This window comes from Mirounga leonina, unplaced genomic scaffold (assembly GCF_011800145.1).
Source record: "Mirounga leonina isolate KUSES-001 unplaced genomic scaffold, KU_Mleo_1.0 Mir_170, whole genome shotgun sequence".
NCBI lineage: Eukaryota > Metazoa > Chordata > Mammalia > Carnivora > Phocidae > Mirounga > Mirounga leonina.
The window spans coordinates 30,180,707-30,205,984 of NW_023270433.1; the positions used below are offsets into that span (position 1 = coordinate 30,180,707).

Here is a 25,278-nt window from a genome sequence, read left to right on the forward strand (position 1 = left end):
AAAGCCTCCCTCATCTTTACCTTATTTCTTTCTCTCACCCTCCATATAAAGCCTCCCTCATCTTTACCTTATTTCTTTCTCTCACCCTCCATATAATTCATTACTCCACTCCAGCTTTCCTCGAATAATGTCCTATATGGTTCCCCTGACCTCCAGTGAAATTTTGCAGATGACACTCAGATCAATGCTCTGAAAAAAATGATTCATACCAAGTCGTCCCCCTGACTGTTCAAAAATCAAGTTTGAACCTTGCTCCCACGCAATGGTCATACCTGGCAAATATATTTTCTGAGATGACTCAACATGGACCCTCCTCTTGAAGGTTCAGTGGAAAGAGGAATGCTCTGGAAATAAGGCAGCACTGAATCCAAATCCAGGCACTTCCACTTACTAGTTGGATGACCACAGGCAAATTACTTAACTTCTAAGCCTATATTAAACGGCCACAGGCAGCCCTGCTGTTATATGGGTTTCTTCTATTTGCCCTTTCTGCTGTCATTATTTTTTAATCATTTCATCCCTATTTTAATCTACTGTCCAATTTTTTTTAAGATTTTATTTATTTGACAGAGAGAGGCACAGCATAGAGAGGGAACACAAGCAGGGGGAGTGGGAAGGGGAGAAGCAGGCTCCCCGCGGAGCAGGGAGCCCAATGCAGGGCTCAATCCCAGGACCCTGGGACCGTGACCTGAGCCAAATGCAGACGCTTAATGACTGAGCCACCCAGGTGCCCCATCTACTGCCCAATTTTATACTCAATAGTCTTGCCTAAGGGCAGATCATCTGTCCTGTGGAATAAAGTCCACTGAGAGGGCGCCTGGGTGGCTCAGTTTGTTGGGTGTTTGCCTTCAGCTCAAGTCATGATCTCAGGGTCCTGGGATCAAGACCCACGTCAGGCTCCCTGCTCAGCGGGGAGCCTGCTTCTCCCTCTCCTCCCTGTTCCTGTTCTCTCTCACTATCTCCGTCTCTCTCTCTCAAGTAAGTAAATTAAATATTAAAAAAAAAAGCTACCAATTTAAAATTAAATAAATAAAGTCCACTGACTGACTTCAGCACCTTAATTTTATGAAAAGTACCTGTTACTCAGAGAACATTTTTTTTTTATAATTTCTAGATTTATCATTTCAGCTCCAGATGGCTCAGAGTACTGAAGGTCTGGCTTCTATCCAGATCTTGGATAGAAGAGTCATAAATCCATTATGGCCTGCCAATATCTGTACTTGATATGCTCCGATCCTCTGCCCAGAATAATGCAGAAAAGTGCAGAGATGATGTTGATGGGACTTCTGAACCAAATCTTAAAGGAGGTATGAAGAGCCATGCAAGAAAAAAGATATGACACTGGGAAACAGAAAGACAATACGAACTGGATTTAGTTTGACTTTCCTTGGGCCCAGAATTGGAATTATACATTTCCACTCAGTTTGGAAAACACCCATTTTATGCCCACTGTAATCCAAGTATGTCTTTTAATTTGGAGTTTAGTCATGATAAATGCCAACTGTTTTAGTTATGATGGAGAATTTTAGAGATGACTTATGATTGTATCCCAGAAAACGAAGTAATGTTAAGACAATGACATAATAAGGAAAGCAGTTTTCTTTAATCTCTGGTTTCTTCCTTTCTTACTATATTTACTATGGATAAAGTATATTCTTGGGGCATAAAACACCTTCCAGTTCCTCAGAGCTTTAAAAATCTCAGCACGGTCCTTCTGCTATTACCATCATCATCCCCGAGTGCGGTTCTAAGGTCCCTGAATTCCTTTATGCTACTGAATATTCTCATGCTCCCTCTGCATGCAGCCCAGCTATGCCTGTAACCCTGAGAATGAGTTCTTGCTCATATTCTAAAGCAGCAAGATAAGGAGAGGCCAGACCACATGGAAACCTTGGGCAGCTGATCCCAGGACTTTTTCCCCACGGACTAGAGGACTTAAAGCACCTATCGCTCTGAGTATGCTTCAAGGCTCTCCTTTAATTTAACAGCTACCCACCTCTGATTTAAGTTCGGTGTTTCTTAGGTCATTACCTACCTTGTTATGCACATGACAATCGCTACTATAATGGCAATCTGTACAGCTCCAATGATCGCTGCAATAAGAACATGAGTGAGCTTTTGCCTACTTGGCACAACATAAAGAATACTAAAGTCCGTGTTTTCACAGTGCTGTCCAGTATAGCCAGATTCACATCTGAAAGGGGGAGGGGCGGAAAGATTCCTATGAGAATTACGAATTTCAGTAATTCTAGGTTTTAAAATCAAAAACATAAGAAAGAATGATAAATTCATACTGAAAAACCATTGCCATTTACGTACTTGCTTAAACTCTATTCAATACGTCTATTTCGCATAGTGCTTCTTTTATCTATCATTATAGGACATTAATTTTTAAGTTGCTGAATGGTCTTTATTACCTTTATTTTAAAAATAGGTACATACTAGTACATTCAGTGGCTAGAATATAGCTAACATCTATTCCCTCACTCTAAGACATGTCAGTTATCTTCCATTTTCCACAATTATGAATGAGGTAGGGCAAACATTTGTTGAGTGTGCACATTTCTATATTTAGTGTTATTCCTTAGGCTAGGTACTTGGAAATGGGATGACTGAATAAATAGGTATAAACATTTACAGTTCTCTGAACATAGCACCAAATTATATTCAACACACTTTCAGTATACATAATCATTTAAGATGTGGGGGGGAAGGAGAAAAATAAGTTATTAATGACAGAAACAGAGCCAAGCAGCCAAGTAGGTGCTAATCTTAGAAATTATCTGAATTCCAAGTAAAAGTAAATAAAAAGGCAACAACATCAGCTCATAATAATAATTTGACAGGGGGAAACATTTGAGATATTTAACAGAAATTTCACGTTTTAGCTGACAGAAGTGTAATGTATAAATTAGCCAGCCTTCAGTAAGAGCTGATTAATAAAACCTCTGAAGTGTAAGGATACTGTAGTTATTAACATCCCACACTTCATTTCAAAAAAAGATTTTTTAATAGAGCACACATAAAGAAACCCGGGAGTAGGGAAATAGGAAGCCAGGGGTGATGTGAGTCCACTAATCTCATCCCTGAGATTCCTATACACCTGCCAGAAAGTTTCACATTGAGCTCTAAGTTTACTAGCAGACCAAAAAAAAAAAAAAAAAAAAAAGTAGTAAGGTAGAATTTATAGATCATGGAATGGAATTGAGAGCCCAGCAATATACCCATATATCTACGGTCAACTGATTTTTAACAAGGGTGCTAAGACTATTCAATGAGAAAAAATAATCTCTTCAACAAAAACTACTGGGACAACTGGACATCCACATGTGAAAGAATGAAGCTGGACCTTTTCTTCACAACATACACAAAAAATAATTCAAAATGCATCACAGTTCTAAATATAAGAGCTACAACTATAAAACTCTTAGGAAAACAAAAAAAGAAATAAATCCTCATGATCTGGATTGGGCAATGTTTTCTTAGATATGATACCAAAAGCACAAGCAACAACAAAAAAGTTAAACTGGATTAAATCAAAATTAAAATCTTTGTTTAAGGATGCTATCAAGAAAGTGAACAGATAACAAAAGAACAGGAGAACATTTTTGCAAATTATTTATCTGATTAGAGACTTGTATCTAGAATACATTAAAAAACTATTACAAACTCATTAACAAAAAGAAAAAAAAATTACAAAATGGGCAAAAAATCTGAATAGACATTTTTCCAAACAAGATATACAAATGGCAAATAAGCCCATGAAAAGATAGCAACATCATTAGCCACCATGGAAATGCAAATCAAAACCACAATAAGATACCACTCCATACCCACTAGAATGGCCAGAAGCAGAAAGTCAGATAATATCTGTTGGAAAAGATACTGTAGGGAATGAAAAATGGCCAAGCCACGTTGAAAAACAGTCTGGCAGTCCTCAAAAGTTAAACCCAGAGGGGCGCCTGGGTGGCTCAGTCGTTAAACCCAGAGTTACCATTTGGCCCAGCAATTCCATTCCTGGACACTTACCTAACTGAAAGCAACACAAGTCCACACAAAAACTTGCAAACAATTATTCAGGGCAGCATTATTCATTAATAGCCAAAAAGTGGAAACAATCCAAATATTCAATTGGTAAGCAGATTATAAAATGCGGTATTATAAGGAACAAAGTACTGACACACACTACAACATGGATAAACCTTGAAAACATGATACTCAGTGAAAGAAGCCAGATACAGAAGACCACATTCTACAAGTCCACTTAAATGAAATGTCCAGAACAGGCAGATCGATAGAGACAAAACAGATTAGTGATTGTCTAAGACTAAGGGGAATAGGGAGATTTGGGAGTAATAGCTAAAGGACACAGTTTCTTCTGGGGGTGATGAAATGTTCTAAAATTGATTGTGGGGATTGCAAAGCTGAAAAAAACACTAAATACTAAAAACTACTGGTTTAAAAAAAAAAAAGAAGAAGAGGGGCACCTGGGTGGCTCAGTCAGTTAGGCATCTATCTGCCTTCAGTTCACGTCATGACCCTGAGATCCTGGGATGGAGCTCCAAGTCAGCTTCCCTACTCAGAAGGGAATCTGCTTTTCCCTCTCCCTCCGCCCCTCCCCCTGCTAGAGCACACACTCTCTCTCTCATATAAATAAATAAAACCTTAAAAAAAAGAATGAAAAAGAATGAAAAAAAGTGGTAAAATCATTAACATAAAATACAATCTCCACAAAATAAAATCAAACCAGTTGTTCAAAAGAACCACAGTGACTATCATAATTAGATTCAAGGGGATTTTATCTCATTGGTCCTGATTTAAAGAGGGCACTTTCTGATACAGAGAACATCAACCTCAACAATATAGCTGTAATAAATCCAACAATATAATGAAATCTTACAGGATTTTTTAAAATAATGCCTTTTGTGGTAGGCTAATGGTGAAAAGTCAAAACTCAATAAAATAAAAACAGTTCCATGGGGAGCTGTAACAGTGTCCTAGATATGCAGCTCTCTGACAGTTTAGCTTAATCCAAAGATTACAATCAGCATATCAAAAAGAATGTATAGGCCATATATTATTCAGGCAATCCTCTTTGGATATTATATTCTGCAATTGACTTTTGGGTTATACTCTCCAAATATCTGAAGTAATAACTTCTAGGGTGTTACTACTACTTCTGTTATTGATTAAAGGCAGATCCAGGCATTTGGTCCTCTACACCCTCTACTCTTTCATCCCACACACCGTCCATAATAATCTCATCCACCACCATGGCCTCATGTGCTGATTCATCAACTCATCTATTTACTGAGCATCTGACATGTGCCAAGTACTGTAGTGGATATTTGGGATACATCAGTGAGCAAAACAAATGAAGATCCCTGATCCGGTTAACCTCTAACTGGGGGAGGGAGGGTCAATAAACATGATAAGTAAATTAAATGGTATTCTTAGAGGCTGATATGTACTACACAAAGAGAGAGAAGAGAGTCCGTTAAGGGAAATGATAAGTGTCAGTTATAGGCCAGGAAGGGAGGGTTGCAATTTTAAACAAGATGGTCAGGGTAGTCTTTGTTAAGAAGGTGATGTGTGAGTGGAGACGTGAAGGAGGTGAGGGAACCTGCCATGTGGACAACAGGAAGGAGAACACAACGGAGAAAGGAAGAGTCCGTGCAAAGACCTTGAGGAGGGGGCATGAGACATGGCATGTCCAAGAATAGCAAGTGTGGCTGGCATGGAGTGGGCAAGTTGAAGGGAAGCAGGGGACCAAGACAGAGAGGTGAAGGGGCCAAATTGTATAGGGCTTCTGCACTCAGTGACATGGAGGAGCCACTGAGAAGGTTTTACCAGAGACATGACATGAAAGGACTTTCATTTGAAAAGTCTCCAACCAGCTGCTGTGTTGAATATGAACTGTAGGATACAATCAAGGAGGCTGTTCCAATAATGCCAGAGAGAAAAAATGGTGACCTGGACTAGGAATAGCAGTGGCAATCGTGAGAAGAACTCAAATTCTGGATATATTCTGAAATAGAGATAATAGGATTTCTCAAATGACTGGATATGGAGTATGAGAGAGAGAAGTCAAACATGTATCAGAAGTCTTTCATCTGAGCAAAGGAAAAGGTGGAGTTGGCATCAACAGAGATGAAGAAGGTTGCAGGTAGAGCAGGTTTAGGGGAGGGAAGGCAGATCAGATCATCAGCTTAGGTCCTATTGAAACTGAGGAGTCAAGACATCCATGCAAAAATGTCAAAGAGGGAGAGTCTATGAGTCTATGAGTCTCAAGTTGAGGAGAGAGGTCTGGGATTTATGCAAATTAGGAGTAATCAGCATATGTCATGGCAAGCCTTGAGGCTGGGTGGCATCACAAAGGAAGAGGACCAGGACTAGACTCTGCTGCATTCCAACATGGAGAGGTCAGGGAGCAAAGGGGAACTAACCAAGAAGATGCAAGGGAATGGCCAGTGAGGCAGCAGAAAACAGAGAGAGAATGCAATACCTAGATCCAAGTGAAGAAATGCTTACCACACAGGAGGGAGCAATCAACCATATCAAATGCTACTGGTTGTTGAAAAGCTTATTCAGGTGGATTCAAGACAGATGGGAAGTGAGGAGCTGGAAACAGAGCACAGGCAATTCTTTTGAGTTCTACAAAGAAAAGAAATGGGATGGTCGCTGGTAGGACAGTGAGGGTTTTTTTCCAAGATAGAAGAAATGAAAATATAAATATATTTTTAATTATATATACATATAAGAATATAAATAAACACAAATATATATAAATTATATATATATATATAAAAGAATATATGAAACAGAAAAGGGGGGAGTATTTCTGGGAGGTGAGAGTAAAAAGTCTGTGGGAGTTCTCTTCACATTGCTTCAGTGTTCTCAGTGAACTTGGAAACAAGATGATCAGCTAAGGATGATGGGGTACTGACAATCTGAAGAGAAGGGTGACAGTAGAAAGCTGGCATCTAGAACAGGAGAATGAATGGACTGCAGTTCACAAGTTCAACTTGGCAGCTTGTAGGCCCCACTTTGAGTATAAACATCAGGGAGATGCGTTAACCTGGTGGTGTGCTTTTCAATAGCCATGTTCAGCCGGATGGGTAGGCCATATAGCTGTATACATATACAGCAGGTCGGAAGGCATGAATCAGGATTATAGTTTTGTCAAGTGAGTATGATAAAGCAAGAGAGGAACTACCATGACTAACCATGGAGTTTAAGCTGAATAAGGAGGGGATGAAGACATGCAAGGGGCGAGGGACGGGGGGAAAAGGTGATAAAATTGATAAACTGGAGGCCTAGAGGCATGGAAGCAAGGCTGGGTAGGAGCTACAAGGGATATGCTAGGGAAGAATGATTCCCAAACGCAGGCCTCCAACCTGCATCTGTCTCATGAATTCTCAAACCAATACATATCCAGCAGCCTACTAGACTTCCATAAGTGGATCCCTCACAGGTACCTGAGACCAAGCATATTACGCTGAACATCATTTACTCCCAAAGCTCCTCCCTCTTCCCATTCCCTTTCTCCACTCAATTCTGCCTTAGCCAGAAACCCAGGAGATGCTCTTGACTCTTCCTTCCCATGACCCACCACCAGCTCCCACATACCCAACTGGTCACCAAAATCTAGGGGTTGAATCACCCCATCTTCTCTCTGCAATTCTTCTGCCGATCTCACTGCCACTGTAACTCCTTTACTTAGTTCAGGTTCTCACTCCTTACTAACATTCAGTCTCCTGATCCATTTTCCACAAAACCACCAGAGTGGCTTTCAGATTTGATCACAACTTTCTTAACTTAAATCCTTAAGTGGCTTCTCACTGCCTTTAAAATAAAGGGCAAGCTCCTGGGCTGGAAAAATCTTCCTGTGTAAGACCTGCCCCTCTTCTCATGATGTCGATTGCCCTCTTCAGGTTCAAGTTCCTTGTCTGAAGTCCCAAATCATCTCCTGTATATCTATCTACGTATGGCAGCATTTTTCATATTATATTTTAACTGCTTTATTATTAGTCTCTTCTACCAAATGGTAGTTTTTTTTTGGAAGCCAAGATCCCTGGATTCCTGTCATATTTGAATTTGAGACCCAAGGGCCAGGAAGAATTTGATACAAAGTAAGTAATAAATGAACAAACAAATTAATGGTGGGATAATGCTAGAAAATTCTAACCTAATAATAGGACTGTGGCTAACAGTTGTTCATCCCTGCCTGCTTACTGCTACCCAAACACATCCACCCACTAGTCGGAAGTACATGTGATGTTATGGCCTGATTCTTGTAGACTTTGTAAATGCTTAGACAAAGAGAAAGATCAACTGCTTTTTAGGAGTTATAAGAGTGCAGAAAAGAGATTCTTTGGCATTTAAGAAACAACTCTGGTCTGGAGAAGAAGGATAAGTTTATCATCATCACATGGCATTCAAAAAATAATTACTGAGTAGCTACTGGGCTAGGTCCCACCCTAGGCACTGGGAAGACAGGGTTAGGAAGACAGAATCCCTCACTGAACAGCACTTACAACCTACTAACGTCAACCACAATTTATCAAATACATACTGAGGACCAGGTATTGTGCTAATAAGCACTTTGCATATATTATCTCATTTAATTTTAGCAACAGTTTAAATTTAGCAACTATTTTAGGAGACAGGTACTATTATTATAATTTTAGAAATGAGAAAATGAGGCTTAAACATTTAAGTAACTTCTGAAGGGCACAGTCAATAACTGGCCAATCTGGTGTTCCTGCTTCCAGAGCCTTTAACCACTAGACCATTCAATCCTCTCACTGTCAATTACTGCAAAAGTAAATACTGCAAAGTGACCTGGTACCACTTCATTATCAGGACATCGTCCTCTCTCACCCTTCACTTTTAGGTATCTTGAAAGATGCTCTATCCTGAGAGAACAACACGATCTGAACTTCTATCAAGGTATGTATGCCACCGTGGGACAAATATGAGGAATCCATGGAATGATTTTGTTTTAAAACTGGCCTGTTCCCCTTTGCACAGTTGCCTTTTTTTAATGTTCAAGAAAGGGGAGGTGGGAGTAGAGCAGCAGCTCTGTTAAAGTCCAGCGGCACTTTCAATCAAGAAAAAGCCAAAACCTTAACAAAAAATTGTTTAGCCATTAACAATTTATAGTATTTTTGTTTTGTTTTTTAACCAGGAGGAGAGGAGGAAGAAGAAAAGGCAAGGAGAAGGGAGCTCGGGGTGGAAGGGCCAGGAGACCTGACTTCCAATGGCTTGCTTCAACTTTCTGAAGAGAAAAATCCACTGGCTTCTAGGTTGAGAGAACAAAAGAAAAGTATAATATTTGTCCATGTTTTGATGTTTTTACTAAGAAAGAAAAAAAAGAATTCTGGGCAAACTGCAGGAGGCAGGAGTGAGCAGAATGATAGCAATCTCCCCTTGTCTATGGAAACATTACTCGGCTCATGAGACCAGCCTGAGGTAGAGGATGAGCTCCCAGCCCAGCAAGAAGTGCCACCAACAGACAGAGAACAGCAAAAAGCTTTATGAGCATTAGTCTGAGAGTCAGGAAATCTGAGATCTAGCTTTGCTGCTGCTGACCTTGAACAAGTCACATAACCTCTCTGGCATCAGACAGTTGAAGATTTACACCTTTCCCATTTCCACTTCTCTCCTCACACCTGGTTCCACATCCCCACTCCCTTATTTTTAGAAATCTATTTTAGTGTATGTTTTATTTGAGTTACATGTTCTCTGTTCTTAACACATTCTTTAGTCCCTAAATCACCTTATGACAGATTGTCTAAAAACCAAAATAGTGCTGGAATATGGCATATTTTTGTATGAAAAATGTATTAAAAATGTTAAGTCCATAATCTTAAAACCCTAATGACACCTGGTGTTGATTTTTCATGTTATACTTACCAGTTTTTTCCAAATGATGCCACTATTTTTTGACTCAATTGAAAGTAAATATTACTTTTTGATAATATTTAATCTGTATTTCATTGCTTTCTATAGAGCAGTGACTGAAGGAAAAAATTCCTCACCTCTGACCTGGAGGTGTTGACCTACCTACAAGAAGCCTTCTGAGTTGAATAGATGAATTCACATTTCCCATGGATGCAGTAACCATTGAGGTTTTCAGGGCAAGGCATGTGGTTTCCAATATAAACATCTTCTCTTTGATCACTAGCATCTTAAAAGAACATAAACCACGTCAATAAACAGTGAAAAGCAAGCTGAAAAACAGGGACTTTTTAAAGTCCCTATTTGCAGGGACAAATAAATTTGCAGGGTAATTTGGAAAAGAAAATTATCAGATAGGGGCTGAATAACAACCAAGGTCTCATTATGACATAAACACAGCAAATAGACTGTTTAGATTGAAAGCATTTAAAAATAGTTGCAAGATATGACCACTCTGAGCTACTGTTGTTTACAAACAATCTGTCCCCAGAAAACATAAACATCCTAGCTAAAGAAATAAATGCTACCTCTACAAGAAAGCTCATCTCTATGACCAAGAGATGGTATATTACAGCACTGGCCTTTGGAGACTTACTCTAATCATCCACTTGGGACTATGAAATTGAAGCCAATAAAGAGTGGAATGGCAGAGAGGAAGTTATGCGACTCTGAAATTTTAGGGTGAAAGGCTTATTTTTGGAATGAAAACTATTAAGCATATTGATTTTTTTCTTCCAAATGAAAATAGCTTTGCTGTTTTTTAAATCTGGTTTTTCTTAGTATATGTTATTGAAAAAAAAATTCAAATGATATAGAGAACAAATAAGCAAAATTTTAAACCACCTGAAACCCCTCTATCCAAAGAGAACCATTGTAAACATGTTGATAAACATCTGTTCAGACTTAGGTACATTGATTTGAACTGAACTGAGTTGAATAAAGAAAATGGGAATATGGTGAGTAATTTCAATGTCAGAAATGGGAAGAAAGGGGTGCCTGGGTGGATCAGTTGGTTGAGTGTCTGACTCTTGATTTTGGCTCAGGTCATGATCTCAGGGGCGTGAGAATGAGCCCCATGTGAGTCTCTGGGCTGGGGGTGGAGCCTGCTTGGGATTCTCTCTCCCTCTCCCCCTCCCTCCCCCTCCTCTTTCTCTCAGGAAGGGGAGGAAAGGGAAAAGAAGGGAAGGGAAGGGAATCAGGAAAGAAAGATGGAAGGATCAGGAAAGATGCTGGCATGAGGAACCAGTCTTTAAAATCAATTTCACTGGGGCGCCTGGGTAGCTCAGTCGTTAAGCGTCTGCCTTTGGCTCAGGTCATGATCCCAGGGTCCTGGGATCAAGCCCCGCATCGGTCTCCCTGCTCCGCGGGAAGCCTGCGTCTCCCTCTTCCACTCCCCCTGTTTATATTCCCTCTCTTGCTGTCTCTCTCTCTCTCTGTCAAATAAATAAATAAAATCTTTAAAAATAAATAAATAAAATCAATTTCATCATCCATTCTCTCTATCCCTTTCTCCCCAGCCCCTCTGTCTCTGTCTCTTTCATGTACTTGTATAAGCATATACTCATTCACATAATCACACATTCTGCAATGGATTTTTTAACTTTTTTTCGGGCATATACATTAATACATTCATCCTCTATGGACTCAAGAGTCCCCAGTGTTTATAGGTCTGTCCTTGTGTAGGAAAAATTCCCACGTTTCCTGTCATTTCTCAGTCCCACCTTAAATTCTGTGATTAGTTGTGTGACCTTGAGTGTACCACCCTAAGACTGAGATTTCATAACTGTAACCTATACTTAACAGAACCTATACTTCATGTGGTTTTGAGAGGATTACAGGGAGATCGGGCCATCCCTAGTAAGACCAAACTAATGTCATTTTACCTCAAAATTTATGTATTTACACTGTACTAATTTAGGGCTATAAGGAAAACTGAACCAGAAGTCAAGAAATTCAACATGTAAATTCTCAATTTTAAGGTATCTGCTATTTTGTGACCTTGGTCAAATCACAGCATCTCTCTAAGGCAGCTGAGTAAGATCAGCATTGTCTGACATAATACAAGACACATGTAACTTATTTTCTCGTAGCCATATTTTTTAAAACTAAAAAGAAATGGGTAAATTGATTTTAATCACATATTTAATCTAATATATCAAATAAGGATCATTTCAACATATAATCAATATAAAAAATTGTGATTTTTTTTTTTTACACACATTGTCTTAAATAAGTCCTTAAAATCTGGTGAGCACTTAACACTCACAGCACATCTCAATTCCAACTAGCCATGTTTCAAGTACTCAATATTCACCATATAAGACTGCACAGTATAGATGACCATTTATCATTTATTGATTATCTTCCATATGCCAGGCACTCTGCTAGGTGTTGGGGACAGAAAAATATCCTGTCCTCAAAGGGCTCATAAGGTCTCCACCAGTTCTCAAACTATAATTCTGCCGTAGCAGAAGAAATCAAACCCTCCCTTCAGGGCTGCTATCATCCTGAGCACCCACTTCACTACAATACTCATGATATTGTTTTAGAACCATTTGAGTTTTTAAACTCAGTTGGTACCATGAGACTGTGAGCTCCTTAAGAATCTAGACATTTTTTTGGGCGCCTGGGTGGCTCAGATGGTTAAGCGTCTGCCTTTGGCTCAGGTCATGATCCCAGGGTCCTGGGATCGAGTCCCGCATCAGGCTCCCTGCTCCTTGGGAGCCTGCTTCTCTCTCTCTCTCTCTGTCTCTCATGAATAAATAAATAAAAATCTAAACAAACAAACAAAAAAGATTAAAAAAAAAAGCATCTAGACATTTTTATTATTCATTTCTGTGTAACTCCTAACACTTAGAACACAGTACTTTTCTTGCTATGGTTTCAAATTAAAAGTGCTATTCTACATTTGCAATCAACCCATAAGTGACTTGAGGAATGCAACTGTCTCCCAAAGCACTCATCATCCTGCAACTTCTCAGAACATGATATTTTCATGGTGTATTACACCACAAAGTACATAATAATGGGACTACAGAGACTGAGGTTATGTACCAACCTATAATAATAAGATCTTATAATGCGTATAATAATGGTACTGTATAGGTCTATAGAGGCTGTGGTAATGAACAATCTACTATAAGAAAGTCCTAGAGGGCGCCTGGGTGGCTCAGTTGGTTAAGCGACTGCCTTCGGCTCAGGTCATGATCCTGGAGTCCCTGGATCGAGTCCCGCATCGGGCTCCCTGCTCGGCAGGGAGTCTGCTTCTCCCTCTGACCCTCCCAACCCTCCCCCCTCTCATGTGCTCTCTCTCTCAGTCTCTCTCTCTTAAATAAATAAATAAAAATCTTTAAAAAAAAAAAAAGAAAGAAAGAAAGTCCTAGAAACAGCAGGAGATTTCAAGAATGATGCAGAACTGAAAGCTATCAGAATTCAGCTACATCACAGCAATAAGAGAAAGTTAACTAAATCAAGAACAGGGTTTTGAGAAATTAGTTAACAAGGTATAGCACCAGTAGCATTTACTGAATGAATTAATGAAAGAATGTGGTATCAGGCTCTAGACAAAGCAAAGCCATCTAAAAACATGGACATGTGTGAGCCCGGATAGCTCAGTTGGTAAAAACATGGACATGTCCAGTAAGACTCTGAAGTCTGCGGTTGTCAACAGAGTTCAAATTTAGCATTCTGCTCAATGCTGGCTCTATTCATTCCATTATTCTTACATACTATTTCTGCGCACAACCATATGCTCAGCTAAGCTACAGAAGATATAAAGAAAAAGTACACATGGTCCCTGCCCTTAAGAAGCTTATAATCAATTCAGGGAATCAACATATACACACAAAAAGCTGAATAACACAACAGAAGGGGTCTCACATGATAGTTAACAATTAAACGCCAAAAGAAGGTTTTACAATACAGGCTGCTATGGGAAGTTCAAGCTTAAAGGTGAACTCATTGTAGGTGATATTACTCAGGGAAGGATTCACAGAAAGGACAGGACTTAAGTTAGGTCTCAAAGCATATACAGATTTCTTTAGATAGAAGAAGAGTGGAAACCAAAAGGAAGGTATAATGCACACAGCATTCTCAACAAGAACAAGAAACAGATAAACCTTAGCAAGAGCTGTATATCCAAACTGGGAAAGGGTGTAAGTCAAAATTGGAAAAATAAGCTGAAATCAGATTATAGAAAAATATGAACTCCAGGTGAGAAATGTTTTCTTACAGATTTATTTATTTGAGTAGGGGGAGAAGGAGAGAATCTCAAGCAGACTCCCCACTGAGTGCAGAGCCAGATACAGAGCTTAATCTCACAACCCTGAGATCATGACCTGAGCCAAATCAAGAGTCAGATGCTCAACCAACTGAGCCACCCAAGCACCCCGAGAAATGTTTTCTTAATCAGATGGATAAGGAAGACATTGAAGGCCTCCCAGCTGGAGAGTAACACAATGAAAGCCATGTTTTACATAACAGAGAGTGGTTGCCAAGAGCTGGTGGTTAGGGGGAATGGGGAGTAACTGCTGATGGGTGTGAGGTTTCTTTCTGGAGTAATGAAAATGGCCTAAAATTTGATTCTGATATGATGCTTGTACAATCCTAAATATACTTTAAAAATAAAATTAAATTGAGGGCGCCTGGCTGGCCCGGGTCAGTAGAGGATGCAACTCTTGGTCTCGGGGCCGTGAATTCCAGCCCACGTTAGGTGTAGAGATTACTTTAAAAATATTTTTTTTAATTTTTTTTTTTTTAAGATTTTATTTATTTGACAGAGAGAGCACGAGACAACAAAAGCAGGGGGAACGGGAGAGAGAGAGAGAAGCAGACTCCCTATTGAGCAGGAAGCCCGACGTGGAACTCAATCCCAGGACTCTGAGATCATGACCTGAGCAGCAAGCCCTGCGTCTGGCTCCCTGCTCAGCGGGGAGCCTGCTTCTCCCGCTCCAGCTCCCCCCTGGCTTCTGTTCTCTCTCTTGCTGTCTCTCTATCAAATAAAAATCTTTAAGAAAAAAAAAAAAAAAAGAAATCATTTAAAAAAAATTGAATTGCAAACTTTAAGCAGGTGAACTTAGTGGTGTGTAAATTGTATCTCAAAACGCTGTTAAAAAAATTTAATTGGATAACAGCATGCAAGATAAAGAGACCAGGGAACTAGGAAGACCAGGTGACCAATTAGGAAGTCACTACATAATCCAAACTTGTGGCAATGAAAAGCTAAGCTAGAGCTTAGCAGTAGGAATAAATATTAGAGATAGAGAAAAAATAAATACAGCTTGAAGATGCTTCAGAATGAGCTTTCAGAAACTCAGAGCTAGAAGGGCCTTTGAGGGCCATCTGGTCTGATGAAGGAATCCCTTTAGTTGCAACCCCGAAATCCTGTTTCTACTTTACCACTTCCAGAAGGTGAAGAACTCAACACATTAATTCCAATATTATCAAATGTTCCTTATGTTGAATGAAATCTCTCTTTAACCATTGATTTCCCCACATCTGTTTACCCCCTAACCCCCCACCCAACAATTTTTTTACTTAAGGTCAAACTTCCCAGTCCCATTCTTTTTTTTTTTTTTTTTTAAAGATTTTATTTATTTATTTGACAGAGAGACACAGCTAGAGAGGGAACACAACCAGGGCGAGCAGGAGAGGGAGAAGCAGGCTCCCCGCTGAGCAGGCAGCCCAATGCGGGGCTTGATCCCAGGACGCTGGGATCATGACCTGAGCCCAGGGCAGACGCTTAATGACTGAGCCACCCAGGCGCCCCAGCCCCAGTCCCATTCTTTAGATAGTTTGCAACAACCATCTTTACAAGTAGTGCCCAGCACTAGCCCCTTCAATGTACTTTAGGCATTTAGCAGAACAGAACTATCCTTTGAAGATGGTTTTAATACAGAATTATGCAAAATGACTCTCCTCCAAAGAAAATATGCATGAATTCAAAGAAAATATGGTCAATAAACACATGAAAGATGCTCAACATCACTAATCATTAGGCAAATGCAAATCAAAACTATAACACAGCACCCCACACCCATTAGGATGACTACTATCCAAAAAAAAAAAAAAAAAAAACCAGAAAATAGTTAAGTGTTGGCAAGCATGCAAAGAAATTAGAACCTTGTGCACTGCTGATGAGAATATATGATATAGCCGATGTGGAAAACAGAATGGTGGTTCCTCAAAAAATTAAAAACATAATTACCATATAATCCAACAATTCCATTTCTGGGGACATATGCAAAAGAACTGAAAGCAGGGTCTCAAAGAGACAGCTATATACCCATATTCACAGCAACAACATTCACAATAGCTAAAACATGAAAGCCAACACAAGTGTCCATCAACGAAAGAATAGATAAACAAAATGAAGCACATACATACAATGGAATGTCATTCAGCCTCAAAAAGGAAATTCTGACTTATGCTATGATACAGATTAATCTTGAGGACATTATGTTCACTGAAATAAGCCAGTCACAAAAAGACAAACACTATAGGATTCCACTTATATGAGGTACTTAGAGTAGCCAAAATTACAGAAACAAAAAGAATGACAGTTGCACAGCTGAGAGGAACAGTAAGTGGGAAGCTACTATTTATTGGATATAGTTCCAGTTTTACAAGATGAAAGAGCTCTAGGGGCCCCTGAGTGGCTCAGTCAGTTAAGCATCTGACTCTTGCTTTCTGCTCAGGTCGTGATCTCAAGGTCATGGAATTGAGCCCCACATGGGGCTCCACACTCAGTGGGGAGTCTGCTTGAAGATTCTCCCTCTCCCTCTGCCTCTACTCCTCCCCCCATGTTCACACAACTCTCTCTCTCTCAAGTGAATGAATGAATCTTTAAAGAAAAAAGATGAAAGAGCTCTAGAAATGGATGGTAGTGGTGGTTGCACAACATCATGAATGTATTTACTACTACTGAGCTGTGTACTTAAAAATGATTAAAATGGCTCTCTATTCTGTTCCATTGATCTATATGTCTGTTTTTGTGCCAATACCATACTGTCTTGATGATGACAGCTTTGTAATAGAGCTGGAAGTCCGGAATTGTGATGCCGCCAGCTTTGCTTTTCCTTTTCAACATTCCTCTGGCTATTCGGGGTCTTTTCTGGTTCCATACAAATTTTAGGATTATTTGTTCCATTTCGGACCCTCAACTCTATGGTCAACTCATCTTTGACAAAGCAGGAAAGAACGTCCAATGGAAAAAAGTCTCTTCAACAAAGGTGTTCGGAAAATTGGACAGCCACATGCAGAAGAATGAAACTGGACCATTTCCTTACACCACACACAAAAATAGACTCCAAATGGTTGAAAGACCTCAATGTGAGACAGGAGTCCATCAAAATCCGAAAGGAGAACACAGGCAGCAACCTCTTTGACCTCAGCCGCAGCAACTTCTTCCTAGAAACATGGCCAAAGGCAAGGGAAGCAAGGGCAAAAATGAACTATTGGGACTTACCAAGATAAAAAAGCTTTTGCACAGCAAAAGAAACAGTCAAAAAACCAAAAGACAACCAACAGAATGGGAGAAGATATTTGCAAATGACATATCAGATAAAGGGCTAGTATCCAAAATCTATAAAAGAACTTATCAAACTCAACACCCAAAGAACAAAGAATCCAATCAAGAAATAGGCAGAAGACATGAACAGACATTTTTCCAAAGAAGACATCCAAATGGCCAACAGACACATGAAAAAGTGCTCAACATTGCTCGGCATCAGGGAAATCCAAATCAAAACCTCAATGAGAAACCACCTCACACCAGTCAGAATGGCTAAAATTAACAAGCCAGGAAACAACAGATGTTGGCGTGGATGCGGAAAAAGGGGAACCCTCCTACACTGTTGGTGGGAATGCAAGCTGGTGCAGCCAGTCTGGAAAACAGTATGGAGGTTCCTCAAAAAGTTGAAAATAGAGCTACCCTACGACCCAGCAATTGCACTACTGGGTGTTTACCCCAAAGATACAAATGTAGGGATCCGAAGGGGTACATGCACCCCAATGTTTATAGCAGCAATGTCCACAATAGCCAAACTGTGGAAAGAGCCAAGATGTCCATCGACAGATGAATGGATAAAGAAGAGGTGGTATATACATATACAATGGAATATTATGCAGCCATCAAAAGGAATGAGATCTTGCCATTTGCAACGACGTGGATGGAACTGGAGGGTATTATGCTGAGCGAAATAAGTCAAACAGAGAAAGACATGTATCATATGACCTCACTGATATGAGGAATTCTTAATCTCAGGAAACAAACTGAGGGTTGCTGGAGTGGGGGGTGGGGTGAGAGGGATGGAGTGACTGGGTGATAGACACTGGGGAGGGTATGTGCTCTGGTAAGCGCTGTGAATTGTGCAAGACTGTTGAATCTCAGATCTGTACCTCTGAAACAAATAATGCAATATATGTTAAGAAAAAAAAAAAAAGAAGAAGATAGCAGGAGGGGAAGTATGAAGGGGGGGAAATCGGAGGGGGAGACGAACCATGAGAGACGATGGACTCTGAAAAACAAACTGAGGGTTCTGGAGGAGAGGGGGGGTGTGAGGATGGGTTAGCCTGGTGATGGGTATTAAAGAGGGTACATTCTGCATGGAGCACTGGGTCTTATGCACAAACAATGAATCATGGAACACTACATCTAAAACTAATGATGTAATGTATGGTGATTAACATAACAATAAAAAATTTTTAAAAATGATTAAAATGGCTAAATTTTGTTATTTACATTTCACCAAAATAAAAAAAAATTGGCAAAAAACGACTCTAAATATGAGCCTAATGACAGGATGTTCATAGAGCAAATGTAGTAAGCTGAGTTCAAATTTAGACCTTCAGTCATCCGAAAGTATTTACTAAGCACCTATTATGTTCCAGGCACTACATATGAATATATGAAACTAGAGCTTAAGATTAAGCTCTAAATTAAGGCTAGAGAACAAATGTTCACCAAGGTGACAGCTGAGAGTCCATTAAAGTTCTGAAGGAAATTAAGTAAAGAAAGCAAGCAAAGGGGCAGAAGAGAATTCTGGAATAGTTGTGATACAAGAAAAAGAGCACCAGGGCTTAGAGTCAGAAAAGCTTGAGTTCTAGTCCTTGTTCTGCCATTCTACATGAGCCACAAATTCACAGTTTCAGCTTCTTCACCTGCAAAATGAGGATAACATGGTTGTGATGAAGATCAAATAATAACACAAATATGTGAAAGCAGCTGACACACAGAAGGGTACACGAGTAATAATGACTGAATGGATGAATATCCTACTGATGTCACTCATCAACCACATTAAACATGATGTAGATATAGGTAGACTCACCAATGGTGAGACCTTTGACCACCAACGATGAAAACAGAAAACAGAAGTATCAACAATCACCACAGTAACATGGACAAAAATCCAGTGATAGAGCATTTCATAATCAGAGTAATCCTAGGCAGTAGATATGATCACTGAGGCTCAGAGATAGCTGGCCACACAGCCTTCAAGTGTAGACTAAGTCTGACTCCACAGAGCAAGCCCTGAACCATCACACTATTATCTCACCAAACTACCCTGGGAGATGTGTAGGGAATGGACAAAAGCAGAACGTCCAGGCACCTGCTCTCTGGGCCAAGTAAATTAGATTAACTTCAAAAAGGAAATGTAAAAAGGCTTTAAAGATGTCATGAAGCAGAGTTTCAGAAAACACAGCAGTGATGGAGCCTCGCACAGCAAGAACTGGGCACAGAATGGTCTTCTCCAAACAATGCCCTCAGGCAAGTGGTGACAGGCTCCGTGAACAACAGCTGCAGTTGCTCATCTCTGAACAATGTTTGTGTGTGTGAGATATAAAAAGTGTTACTTGGTCACCCAGTGGCTCCTTCCACCCACAGAGGCATTCAGAAACAAATCTACCACCAGCAGCAGGGTTTTCAAATACAAAGGAGAGTATGGTTCTAAGCGATGATGTTATGAGAAAAGCCAGCACCAGATGGCCTATCTGCGAAGGCATGTTCCACTGGTGGTGGTCCTGGTCCATCAACACACAACCCAAATAAAGCATAATGAGTTGCTATTAACAACAACCAAGACATGCACCTGGTAGGTCATTTGCTGAGGCCTCAAAAACCACATCAATAATGCATCAGTAAATCTCTGGCTCATTTCTACAAATTCCTAGTTAAAAAAATCCAATATATTCTTTCTTGTTTCCCCTATACTACCCTGGCACCCCAAGCTTCATCACTAACATATCCCCCCATACATCGTTCCCCTAATCCCAGTCTCCTCAGAACCCAAAGAATTACCTATGTAGGTATAAAAGCCTACCTACCCTCCAACACCTCCCATTCTCTCATTCCTAAATCCCCCTATTTTCCATACAAACCCTAACTCCTCCCTTCCTAGCCTTTCCACACTGCCCAGTGAAACACATTTTCTGATGTGAATAAACTCATCCACCTCCTCAGCCATTCCCTTAAGAAGTACTCCTTTCATTTCCCTGACAGACCAAGTCCACATTACTCCCTACACCCCCTTTCCTTCCACCTTCCTCTGCTGTGCTTCCCACCTCTCACCCAAAGATCAGTATTCCACTCTCCTCTCCCAACAACCTTCATTTCTTAGGGGTCTGTGCCATCCGCCCAGACGGCCTTCTAAAAGTCCTTATCATAACTCTCTACCACGCTCCACAGCACACATTCTCAGACTTACCGCAAGATTTTAGCAACTGGCTCAGTCTTACCGCTCAGTGATGGGACTTTATCAAGACCACTTTAAAAAGGGCATATCGAAAGAGCTGTATTAAAATATATAAACGAGGGTGCCTGGGTGGCTCAGATGGTTAAGCATCTGCCTTCGCCTCAGGTCATGATCCCAGGGTCCTGGGATCGAATCCCACATCCAGCTCCTGGCTCAGCGGGGAGCCTGCTTTTCCCTCTTCCTCTGCCTCTCCCCCTGCTCATGCTCTCTCTCCATCTCTGTGTCTCGAATGAATAAATAAAATCTTAAAATATATATATATAAATGACAGTCACCAAGAAATGGGAATAATAATACCAATATCTCAGTATCTCTGGTATCCCTGGTCAGTAAGAGGAGAGACTATTGAGAAGATGAGGCCAAAGATGGGGTGAGGGTTGGGGTGAAGTGAAGCTCAGCAATGAAGCAAGAGTGTCTTGGAAATAAAAAAGGTATTACGGTTAGATTTTAGACTATATGAAAATATCCTTTGGATAAGAGTGGCCACGTTGAAATGTCACATGCCACAAAGGAACTTTGTGGCAGATGGAGATGTTAGAGACTGCGATAAAATGTAGTATACATGGGGTGTATTCATTTTTCAAAACTGACACCTTAACATTCGTGTATCTCACTGAATGTAAACTAGACCTCAAAAAAACACCTGTAAAATAAGAATAATGATAATCAAGTGGGTATAGGTATACAGACAAAATAAGAATGACAGAATACTGAAAACTGCTGAAGGTAGGTATTGGATAAATGAGGGTTAATTATACTATTCTGTTTATATATGTGTGAAATCTTCTATAATCAAGTTTTTTAAATGTCACATACCCATCTCCCACATACCTCATGTTCAACCATCATACCCTGCATGGCTTCAACATCTACAACACAGCTTCCAACACTGCAATTTCAATATTTACCACATGTTTCCCAACAGCCCAAAAAAGCACTAAGTCAGCCACCATGCTGGACATTCAAATGTTCCATTCCATGAGCACTACTCTCCAAGAGCTCAACTTTAAAAAATTTTCCCTACTGAGCACTATCTTCCAATTTGTCCAGCTTCTTGCTGGTGCTGTGTTCCTGCTTTTCACTTTGTAGCTTCCATCCCTAGATGCCTGCCTACCTACCTAGTCTTGGTTGTGTACTGGGAACACAAATATGTACTAAAGGCCTCCTACAAATGCTTGTGAGGACAAAAAACAGAAGCAAATGGGGGGCGGGAATACAAAATAGTTACCTTTTGACCTCTATTCCTCACTACTAGAACATTTCTTAACTCTTTCACAACTTGGATTTCATATTTATAACTCTAGAAAAACTCCTTGGTCCAAGATTACCAATGATTCTCTTGTCTTCAGATTCAATGCTCGTTCTCTGATACTTTTATGCGTCCTCTCCCTTTTGGCTTCTGTGTCACTGCAGTCTTCTTAGTTTTTTCTGGAACCTTTTCTGCTTCACTCTAAGCCTCCTCTCCTTTGTAATACCTGTACGGTCTAACAGAAATTTCTGCAACTCTCGATATGTTCTATGTCTGTGCTGCCCAATATAGTAGTCACAGGCCACATGTGGCTATTTAAATTTAAACTAACTAAAATGAAATTAAAGGTTTTGTTTCTCAATCATGCTAGCCCTATCTCAGGTGTGCAAGAATCTAAACAATGCAGCTCTATAATCTCTTACTCGTTCTCAGGACTTCAGTTACGTATCACCTCCAAAGACTGACTTGCAAATTTATGCTAAACAAAATCATCTGGAGAGTTCCACAAGCAACTCAAACCCAAAATTAATCACCTCCACCATCAACTTCTCCCTTACCTTACTACAAACACATTTCCCCTTCCAACATCCTTAGTTCTTTCAGTAGAATCCATCACCCAAGTCATCTGAACTTCTCTATCTCTCTGATCTAAGCCAGAGTCTATCCCTTTGAGTCTACCTAACTGATCTCCCTGCCTCCAGTCCAATATATATAATAATAAGCACATTGTTCCTGCCAGGTACCATTCATTCAACTGGTTAACTTTGCAGCCTTTTCCTTTTCCAAAGATATTAATGACTCTCCACTGCCTACAAATAGAGTTTAAATTTCCTAGGACAACATAGCATTTAAGACACCTCTTCCATTAAGTTCCTCAGATCCTCACTATCTTCCACCACATAGTAATCCCCTTTTCTGAATTCCCATTGCACTTTTTTTTTTTTAAAGATTTTATTTATTTGACAGAGAGAGAGAGAGCACAAGTAGGCAGAACAGCAGGGAGAGGGAGAGGAAGAAGCAGGCTCTCCATCGAGCAGGGAGCCTGACGTGGGGCTCGATCCCAGGACCCTGGGATCATGACCTGAGCCGAAGGCAGCCGCTTAACCGACTGAGCCACCCAGGTGCCCCGCACTTTTTTTTTTTAAGATTTTATTTATTTAATTGACAGAGAGAAACAGCAAGAGAGGGAACACAAGCAGGGGGAGTGGGAGAGGGAGAAGCAGGCCTCCCACTGAGCAGGGAGCCCCATGTGGGGCTTGATCCCAGGACACTGGGATCATGACCTGAGCCGAAGGCAGTCACTTAACCAACTGAGCCACCCAGGCACCCCTCCCATTGCACTTTTAACCACATTTATAACAATAGCCAATTTCTACTTTGTTAGAAGGTTATATTCATTTCTTATTATATCAAAGGCTCTTTAAAGATGGATGTCATGCATCTGATATCTTTCTATCCACCAACAGTGTCTGATAAAACAACCAGTATAAAGTAGGCACATAATAAATTAGATCTGATTATGATAATTTCATTTGAGTTATAGATAATTCTTATGTGTAAAGAATTTTCAGTATCTCAAAAGTGGCCTAGGCACTAAATTATCCCTCTAATTTTATCAAAGGCAGACAAGTACTTGAGGCATACACAATTCCCCAAATTACCTTAAGTATGAGTCTCTACCTACTGAAAAACAGCCTTCATATTCTGGTCATGTATTAACAATATAGAGAATAAAACAGGGGCTGATCTATTATGTCTCCCATGGGAATACAGGAGATTTTTCTATTTTAAAAACAGCACTTGTATCAACATAGGAAACTGATATTTCAGGAGCTCATGGGATATAAATGATTCAGGTGTGACAGGATTCCAGTGAGAGAAATAACAAATTATTCAATGATAATGACAGTTATCATTTATTAAGCACTTAATGAGTATGTCAGATATACTGTTCTAAGCATTTGACATGTATTATTTAATTTTTTTTTAAGATTAATTATTTAGGGCACCTGGGTGGCTCAGTTGGTTAAGCGACTGCCTTCGGCTCAGGTCATGATCCTGGAGTCCCGGGATCGAGTCCCACATCGGGCTCCCTGCTCAGCAGGGAGTCTGCTTCTCCCTCTCCCGCTCCCCCCTCTTGTGCTCTTTCTCTCTCTCACTCTCTCTCTCAAATAAATAAATAAAATCTTAAAAAAAAGATTATTTATTTGGGGGGGGCATAAGCATGCAAGTAGGGGCAGGCGCAGAGGGAGAGTAAGAGATCTTCAAGCAGACTCCCCACTGAACACGGAGCCCAATTTGGGGCTCGATCTCACAACCCATGAAATCATGACCTAAGCCTAAACCAAGAGTCGGACACTTAACCAACTGAGCCACCCAGGTACCCCTGTATTATTTAATTTTTATAAAACTATGAGATAGGTACTATTATTATTCTCATTCATGTATTTTTTAGAAATTAGGCATAAAAGGTAGATCACACTTCTAAAAACAATTCTTCATTAGTATAACCTAACAAATGGGTAGAAGATGTATGTGTGAAAGAGCAATTATAGGGGCCCCTGGGTGGCTCAGTCATTAAGCGTCTGCCTTCGGCTCAGGTCATGATCCCAGAGTCATGGGATCAAGCCCCACATTGGGCTCCCCGCTCTGCGAGAAGCCTGCCTCTCCCTCTCTCACTCCCCCTGCTTGTGTTTCCTTTCTCGCTGTCTCTCTCTCTGTCAAATAAATAAGTAAAATCTTAAAAAAAAAAAAAAAAAGAGCAATTATATTTAAGTTTCAAAGTAGGAGTCCCAAGATCTACACCTGCTTCAGTTCACTACATAGAACCTCCTAGAGCCTCAATGTTCCCCTTGATCCTTAGGCCTCAGAGTAGTTGTAAGAATCAAATTAAATCAAAGAGCATTGGACTTAAGGTCAAGAGACCTGGAATCCAATCCCTGCTGCTCTGACCTTTACTGCATATAAGCCTCTGTACAAATAAATCCTACAGTTTCATCCATTCTTTTGACAAGTATAGAGCACCTAAGTATGTGCCAAACATTCTGACAAGAGTTAGGAATGCAAAAGTGAACATGACAGATACAGTCTCCTGTCCTCACAAAACTCAGAGCCTAGAGGTGAATACAGATGAGTAAAAAAAAAACAATTATAATTAAAGTAGGTTAAGTGTTTGGATAGGAGGGTATATAGAGGGGCACCTAATCTACACTTAAGGGTCAAGGAATACTTCCCAAAAGGAAATGACTTCTAAGCTAAGACTGAAAGGCCTATTAGGTAGAGAAAAGTTCCAGGCAGAGGGAATAAGGATCA

General features: G+C 40.1%; 1 protein-coding gene across 2 annotated transcripts in view; it reads right to left on the reverse strand.

Moving 5' to 3' along the window:
- Positions 1–25,278, reverse strand: part of LOC118017883 (tomoregulin-1) — a 90,235-nt gene that overhangs the window by 3,080 nt on the left and 61,877 nt on the right. For both annotated transcript variants that reach the window (XM_035016199.1, XM_035016200.1), the window contains exons 8-9: positions 10,069–10,192; positions 2,036–2,194 (exon numbers count right to left, since the gene is read on the reverse strand). In XM_035016199.1, coding sequence (XP_034872090.1) covers positions 2,036–2,194; positions 10,069–10,192 — 283 coding nt within the window. The remainder of the gene's footprint in view (positions 1–2,035; positions 2,195–10,068; positions 10,193–25,278) is intronic.